The sequence below is a fragment of the Odontomachus brunneus genome, unplaced genomic scaffold (genome assembly GCF_010583005.1).
Source record: "Odontomachus brunneus isolate Ranch 3 - 2012 unplaced genomic scaffold, Obru_v1 Obru_scaffold_189, whole genome shotgun sequence".
Taxonomy (NCBI): Eukaryota; Metazoa; Arthropoda; class Insecta; order Hymenoptera; family Formicidae; genus Odontomachus; species Odontomachus brunneus.
In genome coordinates, this window is record NW_022639639.1 from 347667 (window position 1) to 357241 (window position 9575).

A 9575-nucleotide genomic window follows, 5' to 3' on the forward strand; every position below is an offset into this window, starting at 1 on the left:
TTTTTTTTTATTCATATATTATATATCTCTTATTATATAACTATTATATAAATATTATATAAATATTATATATTCTTATGTAATATAATAAATACAATAAATACAAATTTGATATCAAATTATATAAATATTTTATTTTGTGTTTTTATATTTCCCTTGCAAATCAGATTTTTTTCTTGTTACTTTAAAAATTGTTGATTTTTATATCCCACACAGCAAGAATGTCCCAAATACATCATAGGGATATCTTGAAGATATCACATCCCAAATGTATCTTTAGGATATCCCTATGATATATTTTGAACACCTCTGCTGGTGTGATTATGGGTGTTTACGACAATTCGAGTTAAGCCCATTCTACAATTGCGTGAACGTGGTTGTAAGTGGTTGTAAGTGATTACGACAACCTATCAGAGTAAAGCAATCAGTGAATAAAACATTCGGATTGGTTGACTCTTACGTTCACGACTACGCTTACGCAATTGTATAATGGGCTTTAGAGTTAGTTCCACTAGGGCCGAAATAAGTTACAGACATCACCATCTACTACTATTATGATTCATGACAATCCAAAGCTACCCAATGCTGTCTCACGACTGCAAGCAGTGGATTAGGCAGATCAATATCGTGACAGATATACGAGGTAATAATTTTGTATTATTGATTATAAAATCATCTGGTGTTATTTTCTAATAATATTTTATTTATTCTTAATTAAAGTTATATAACCATTAAAATATATATTATATTTTTTAAATATTATCCTAAAGTAAAAAGTCACACTATTTTAACCTATTTGCAAATATTGTTTTTATATAATTCGTGCAGGTGCAAGTCCACAATAAATTATATTATTCGAGTATATTGACAAAACAAGATAGATTTGTTTGCACAGTTTGTTTTAAATTATATGTAATTCTACAAACATTTCTTAATGGCTTGGTTTACATCGTACACTTGATATGCGTACTAAATAGTATCAAGTGCACGATGTAAATGAAGCCAATGTTATTATTTTCTAACATTATTTGAGTTATTTTTTTTATACTTTAATACTCATTACAACTAAACAGTTTTAGATAAAAAATGGATGTAATAGAAATGTGGGAAATATTTTTTGATCACCCATCTGATGAAGATGAGGATAACTTCCAACCTCCACGGGAACATCATATAAGGATCCCACATTTTTTTGAAAACATTGTCGTAACATACTCATTGACAGGTAAAAGAATTTGAAGTTTTGCTGTATAATAATTTATTTTTAAGTTTATATAAATGTTGCATTATATGTTTTGATTACAATAAACTATACTATATTAACACTATTAAAATAGATTTTAAATCATATTTTCGAGTGGAAAAGAACATTTGAACAACTAGTACAAACACTTGGGCCACGTCTGAATGCGCACGACTCTGAAAACATGCCTGCAAATAAGCAAATAGCTATTGCCTTATGGTTCTTTGGTAATCAGGAAGTATATAGGTTAGTATATTTTATTTTTATACGAAAAATATCTGCAATAGTGTATTTGGCTAAATCATTTTTTTTCTTCTACATTTCTTTCATTTATTTTTGACTTCTTAATTAAATATTTGTGATAATTTTATATATAAGTATGTGTGCATACAAAATTTTTGTTTTAGTTTTGTTTTGTTTTGTTTTCAATGGCAAATAGATTTGAAATATCTAAGGAATCCGTTTGGAGAATTGTATTTTAAGTAGCAATGTTATTAACTGATGATGTTGGTACATATATTAAATGGCCTGGATCTCACGAAATAATAAAGATAGAAAGAGAATTTCATAAAATGAATGGTTTTCCTGGCATCATTGGATCAATCGATGGTTCCCACATAGTAATAAGTGCACCAACAGAAAATGGCGACAATTATATTAACCGTAAAGGTTACCATTCTATAGTATTACAAGGGATTTGCGATTATAAGTTACGATTTATAGATGTATTTACAGGAATGTGTGGTAGCGTTCATGATGCAAGAATCTAGCGTTTAAGCGATATCAAACAACTAATAACGCAAAATGAAAATAGATATTTTCAAAATATGTATCATATTTTGGCTGATTCAGCATACCCCTTATCTCATTATATGCTAACTCCTTATCAAGATAATGGTCATTTAAATAATTTACAAAATAACTTCAACACAAAATTGTCAAGAACGCGTGTAGTTATTGAACGTGCTTTTGGTATGTTGAAAGGAAGATTTCGAAAATTGAAATATATTTATATGTATAATACAGAAATGATACTTTTGGTTATACTTACTTGTTGTATTTTACATATGTATAGAGAATGAAGACGCACATATGGAATTTGATGCAATAGATATGGAAGATAATAATGATATTGCATTAATGGACGGAATAGAGAAAAGAGATTTCATTTCTACTTTATTGTAAGAATATTGTAATAGATAATGCATGATTAAAATTATATATTTTTATGGATTACACATATTAATTATGAAGAAAACGTTAAATAAAATGTTCTATGCAACTTCAATGAAAAGATCAATTATTTACCGCATAAACCACTAATGATCCACGTAGCCATATGTTAAAATTCCTAATAATATAATAAAAGTTCTAATAATTTTATATGTAATGTTAATTACATTAATTGTAATTAAAGAAAAAATATATAGCATAAAGCAATAGCATATTTGTAAAACCTACAAACATATATATGTGATCATATTTAACAAATATATTGCATATAATCTGAAAGCATATACTTTTACATATATAATTTTAAAATAAAATCTTGAAATAAAAAGAAGCAATGTACGTAGTAAATTTTTCTTAATATTGTATCCGCGCGTAAGAAACATTTTTTGTTCAGAGTAGCCTAATCTACAAGTATATAATAACTATTGTATTTAGCGAGAGGTGCAAGGTTCAATATACTGATGTCTGTCACTAGGTACAACAGCTGTTATATATTTGTAGATTAGGTCACTCTGAACAAAAAAGTCCTATACCATTGTACAAATAATACGCAAGTTTTTGAGTTATTTATTAAAGAAGCTTTTATATATTGCTATTTTCAAACACTAATAACACGACATTTTGCGTAGTTGTTTGCAAAATGGTAGAAGACTTTTATTTAATCAATTCTACTTTTACATGAGCAGTTATATGATTTATATCAAACACCATGTATATTTTTATTATATGTATATATATTTCCATAAAAACATTTTAAAATAATAAATAACATATTGAATAATATATAAATAACATTATTTTTATATAAACTTTTTGTTATTTGTTATATATTTAAATATATATATATATAAGCATTTCTCCAATATTAATAGTCATATACTTAAATTATTACTTAAATCTTACTTATACATTTTAATAATATTATAAAAACTCATACTCATTTTAATAATAAAATAAAAACTTAATAATATAATATAACTCATTTTAATAATATAATTAAAAAATAAACTTTATTTTAACGTCACAGTAAGTTTTGGAATCACATTTCTTATTTATTTATATATTTTTCTAATAAAGATAGAAAACGTTCTCTTTGGGCGTAATTTTCTTGATGATGTTTTTCTCTTTGTTTTTTTAATTCTGCACTCCAGTTCGGTACATTAGTTCGTCTTTTCCTTATCGGTCGATTATTTAAAGAGTGACTTGGTTCGAAATTTTCTGTGTCCTGATCTAAGTATTCATTATTTTTATTTAAAGCATTTGCATTTATTGTAAATCCGCCTTGATGCTATTGATAAAGGTGTAAATGTTGGATTCGTGTTTATCATTCATTTTATAAAAATGTTCCCAGATGTGTCTTGCTTCACCAGTATGATTGTTTACATTCTTTAACGTTTTATATTTTTTTTTCATACTGTTCCATTTGGTACAACAATTTTCTGCGGTCAAATTGTAACCATGTATGTTAATAGATACAGCAATAATTTTCCAAATTTGTTTGTTGCATGGATGCCTGACAGATTCTGGATGCTCACTCATTTTTTATAGCAACAATTTGACCATCTCGTTTGTCCATTGAACTCTGTAATTCACTAATTTTATGAAAATTATCTATTATTGCAAAATATTAGAATAATAAATTTGTAGAGATGATATTATATTCGTTTTCTATTTACATTTTGTATAATAACTTTGTTAATAATCAATATTTTAAAACAGTGCTTGGAACAGTTTTCAAATATAAAAATACATTATACAAAATATCGACTATTGTGTATTCGCATATTAGCATTATGGTGGGCTACTAACAAAATGATTCTATAAGTAATTGTTTAAATTTGTCACCTATTAATAAAGATATTAAACAAAGATTTTAAAGATGGTCATAATATTTACAGAGGCTATAATAATATTATATCTTGTCCTTTACATAACTTTGTTTTTATTTAGAAATTTTTTATGTACATACCACAAACATTAGGTTTGTTCTTTCGATCTGACCTAGGGCTGCACTGGAACTGTACTAGTTGAAGAAAGTTCAAGATAGTGCAGACCAGTGCAAAGATATATATGGGTCTGAAAAGAACGGGTAAGAGCAAGTTAGAGCAGTGTAAGATGGCGGACAACATGGCTGGATTAAATAAGATCAATAAATTGATCAATTATAGATCAATTTATGGTCATGTTTTTGCACTTATAGCATTTTATGTTTTGTCGAACAATCCTATTTCTTTTAAAAACTGTTTTGTGTTGGATACCCATACAACAAATCCCTCCGAAAAAACGTCCAAGAGCCTTCCCAGGATGTCTTTCGGATATTTTGTGCTGTTTGGATAACATTCTAAATACTTCTTTTATGTCATTCTACATTATATATTTATTATATATTTATCTACATTATATATTTATTATATATTTAAGTATTTATTTACTGTTTATAGATTCCGTCGTCGGATTATTTCTTCTACGTAATGTCAACTAGGTATACCGATTTTACAGGTTATAGATACAAATTTAAATTTTTTCGGTTAGCTGCCCTGCACTGCTTGCTCTACCTCCAGACCTAGGGCAGTCAGTTCACTGTACTCGCTGCACTAGTTCAGCCTGCACTGTTCGAAAGAATACATTTTCTTGCACTGTTCTGATCGAAAGAACGCATTAGTGCAAACTTCGTGAACTAGTGCAGCCAGTTCAGGTCGAAAGAACAAACCTATTTACTTCTCTCGAGTAGTCTTCCATTGCAGAAAGCAAAACCCTGTCGAAAACAGATCTATTAAAATTCTTTAGAATAACCGTGCTTTGGTTCTTGCTGGTAAAATATATTAAGTAACAAAACAATACTACATGATTTTATGATATAATCATAGGATTTTACAAAATTATTACCTATGTGATGTATCTGTCACGATATTGTTCTGCCTAATCCACTGCTTGCAGTCGTGAGACAGCATTGGGTAGCTTTGGGTTGTCATGAATCATAATAGTAGTAGATGGTGATGTCTGTAACTTATTTCGGCCCTAGTGGAACTAACTCTAACTCGAATTGTCGTAAACACCCTATAGCAAAGTTGTATAACTTTTTTTTAATGTAATAATTTATTTGAAGAAAAAATAAAAAAAATCTGTTATTAACGACTAAAGAAATATATTTTTCATGTATTTTAATGGTAACTGCAATTTATGATCACGGACACACACATAAAATATCTTTCACATGGTAAAATAGAAATCACAAGTATATGATAGCCGTTATTTGGTCCTGGCGGCGCTGCAGATGTTGACAGACGTTTTGCTGCAGACACAAGGTAGCAGTCTATGGTTATATAGTCAAAGGTTATGTCATTTCATGTGTGAAAGCCCTTAGACTCTAATGTAAATCAAGCCATTGAGAAAGAAAGAGAGAGAGGCTTTTCTTTGCTGGAACCTGGCAACCTTAAATTTAGGATTTGCTTGTCACTTCTGCCGGCTTGTGAGAGTGTTTTCGGCATGTGACTCTTTGATTTATTATTTAGTTTACTTTAGTTTCCTTATATATATTTATATTTCAAATGATAACAGAACACTATCGACAATTAGTTATGTTGATAAGAAGAGGACTCAAAAAACATTGGATATTTCACAACATGAAGGGATTTGCTGAAAATGTTTCGGAGAAAGCACAGAGCAAGTTTCTCAATGGACAAAATATTCTTAAGGGACAATATAATTTCTTTACGAAGGTTAGTAATAGGAAAATAAGATAGTTTTAGGAACCTTGTCAAGCTATATATCTTTTAAGTGAAAATATAAACAAAATAGAAGAAAGTTTTATATAGTTCTATTTTTCTATATATCTTTTTTATGGTTGCATTAATGTATCTACAAAATATAATTGTTATTTATTTTTGTACATGAGTTTATATAATTTTTTTTGTTTTGCTATTTAAAACACGAGAACAAGATTATAAAAATAAGATTATGTATATACACATACATATATGTGTGTGTGTGTGTAAATATACATAGTAATATATTTGGTGTTAAAACAAGTTCAAGACTTATAGGATATACAGTACTCATTAAACTGAGCAAAATATAATATGTTTAGTGGACATGAGTAAAAAGATCTTTTAGAAGCGAATTTTTATTTGGTTTGTGTATACTGCTTTCAAAACTGATTTGAATACTTTTTGATAGTTTGCAACACAGCTAACAGTAATGAGAGAACTTTTAGAAATTAATGAAAAACATGTTATTTTCTCTTTGAATCATTAGCTACCCCATTGGCCATCTGAAATACATTGAAGAAAAAGTATTCGCACTGTTTTGAAAACAAATATATATAATTTGCTTGCTTATATTATTTCATGCATCCTAGAAAAAGATTATCTCGAAACATTCTTGTAATATATTTATAAATGATATTCCTATGTTTTTCTCTTCCATTTCTACATGCAATTCACAATAAAGAATTATCATATTTTATGGTCTGTTCTTTTCAGCTGTTTAACATCGGCATGATAGACTAACCAATCCAGCCTCCTAGCAACGCGTTTTTCTCATTGCTAGGGAGCTGGGCCGGCTAGTCTGTCATGCCGATGTTACAGCGCATACAGCGTTCGTCTCACCGCAACGCGTGTGTTGATTAGCCAGTGGGCTGCCGCTCGGTAGAAATCTTTCGTTGTTAATATCTCAAAATTTCACGTGGTTTTTTAAAAAAAGGCACCTATTCCATTACTCACCCCGACCTATTCTAGCTATATATTAGCTCTGGTACGGTATAAGTCAGACATTCAATATATAGAACACGATGAAAAAAAGGTTTTTACATTTATAGCCTAGATTTACTAAGCTACGTGAAAAATATAAACATGAATAAAAAAATCAACTTTTTAAAGTTAAAAGCGATTAACAGTTTTGATGATGTACATTATTTACTCGCTCATATTATTATATGCAAGATGAAAACAGAACATTATCTCATAACAGTGTAACTATGTAACACTGAGTAGATGTGTAAATCATAAATTGCAGAAGTTTTTAATTTTTTGAATTAAAGTAATAGTCTGTTCTTTTCAGCTGCACTGCTGAACTGGTTCAATAAGTTAAAGTGAGACAAGTATATTTTTTTTCACTCTAACTTATTGCACCAGGTTCAGCACCAGGTTCAGCAGTGCAGCTGAAAAGAACAGACCATAAAATATGATAAGATAATTCTTTATTGTGAATTGCATGTAGAATTGGAAGAGAAAAACATAGGAATATCATTTATAAATACATTACAAGAATGTTTTGAGATAATCTTTTTCTAGGGTGCATGAAATAATATAAGCAAGCAAATTATATATACTTGTTTTCAAAACAGTGCACTTTTTCTTCAATGCATTTCAGATGGCCAATGGGGTAGCTAATGATCCAATGAGAAAAAAAAATGTTTTTCATTAATTTCTAAAAGTTCTCTTATTACTGTTAGCTGCGTTCCAAACTGTATCAAAAAGTGTTCAAATTAGTTTATATATGTGTGCGTGTGTGTGTGTGCGCGCGCGCGCGTGTATGTGTGTGTGTAGTATCCCATTTTAAAAGATACATCCTGATAATTCTTCAGCCAAGTATATTCAGCAAAAATGTTTCAGACAAAAGTTGTACACACACACACACACACACGCGCGCGCGCGCGCGCGAACATACATACATACATATATGTACATATACATATACACACACACACACGCACGCACGCACGCACGCACGCACGCACGCACGCACGCACGCACGCACGCACGCACGCACGCACACACACACACACACACACACACACACACACACAGGGTGGCCCACGTAAAGTGTTACAAGTTAATAACTCTAAATATATTTGTCCTAAAAAATCTTGATCAAAATGTTCATAAGAAAGTTTCAATAATTCGAGGGGTCTTTCTAACTACGTAAATAAAAATGCACTTTCGTCCTCCCTTGAAGAGGGGCGAGGGGTAACTTTAAAGGTTCAAATGGGACTTCCTATACAATGTTATATATTTGGATTCTACGGGAAAAAACAAGTAAATTTTGTCTGAAACATTTCTTTGGAAAATGCTCCTATCAAAAGTTATAAACATTTAAATTTTTAGCTATTTCATTGATCTTACACCTGTTTAATGGGGGTATATCAAAGAGGAAGTCATATCTTAATCACTTACGACGAAGGAAGACTTAAAACGAAGAATACGTACAGCTTGCACTAAGGTGAACTCAGAAATATTGATTAGAGTTAGGCAAAGTTTTGTAAAAAAAATTAATAAGTGTTTAGATGTTAATAGTCAGTTCGAACGTTTAATAAAATAAAACAAAACAGAAAAACTGTGAGTCTTATTTAATTTACCATTTATTGCAATGTACTATACATTAAAGTTTAAATGTTTATAACTTTTGATAGGAACACTTCCCACACACAAAGAAGTGTTTCAGACAAAGTTTACTTGTTTTTGGTAATTATTGTCAAACAACGGACCACTTTCCGAGGACGATTACCTTCAGATATGTTGTCAAGGTCATCATCCTGAGTAATATTCAAAAAGTTTTATCCGTCATTGTTTGTTAAAAAATTATTAACAAAAGAAGTTATGGTAAAGCTCCTGTTTAGGCGAGGCTGCCCCAATGACCTTGACTTTGTCATATGTTACAGAGGTCATCATCTTGAGTGATCTTCTAAAGGTTTTGGTCGTCACTCGTTGTTCGTTAAAAAGTTATTAACAAAAGATTTTACAAAAAATGAATGTAATTTTTGGACACACACACACACCGCGAGTGCGCCTGGGCGGGCGGGCGAGTAGAGAGTGTGTGTGTGTGTGTGTGGGTATGTGTGTGTATGCGTGCATATGCAACTGAACGTAAGACACGGCAGCAGCTAATTGACTGATACTATGAGTTAGTTATTTATCTAACTTTTTAAAATTTCCACAATGCATTAGAATCGCGTGTTACATTGAGAAATTCATATAAACGTATGTTGAAAATTTGGAAGCCGTGTGTTACATTCAGTTGCATATACACACGCGCGCACGCGCACACACACACACACACACACACACACACACACACACACACACACACACACACACACACA

The 9575-nt window shown here is 30.3% G+C and overlaps 1 protein-coding gene and 1 long non-coding RNA gene across 7 annotated transcripts in view; both read left to right on the top strand.

Annotated features, from left to right (window-relative positions):
* Positions 1-1159: 1159 nt before the first annotated feature.
* LOC116851762 lies at positions 1160-2531 on the top strand. 2 transcript variants are annotated; one of them, XR_004379634.1, is made up of 3 exons: positions 1160-1225; positions 1338-1489; positions 1651-2531. It is a non-coding gene; the product is annotated as an uncharacterized LOC116851762 (long non-coding RNA). The 2 variants fall into 2 exon arrangements; XR_004379635.1 differs by having other exon boundaries at positions 1683-2531.
* A 3279-nt stretch (positions 2532-5810) lies between these two features.
* Positions 5811-9575, top strand: part of LOC116851755 (mitochondrial potassium channel-like) — a 49867-nt gene continuing 46102 nt past the window's right edge. For 2 of the 5 annotated variants that reach the window (XM_032831498.1, XM_032831490.1), the window contains exon 1: positions 5836-6195. In XM_032831498.1, the coding sequence (XP_032687389.1) occupies positions 6025-6195 (171 nt within the window). In that variant the 5' untranslated portion in view covers positions 5836-6024. Of the gene's footprint in view, positions 6196-9575 lie in introns of all 5 variants that reach the window. The other 3 variants (XM_032831492.1, XM_032831491.1, XM_032831493.1) reach the window with 3 other exon arrangements.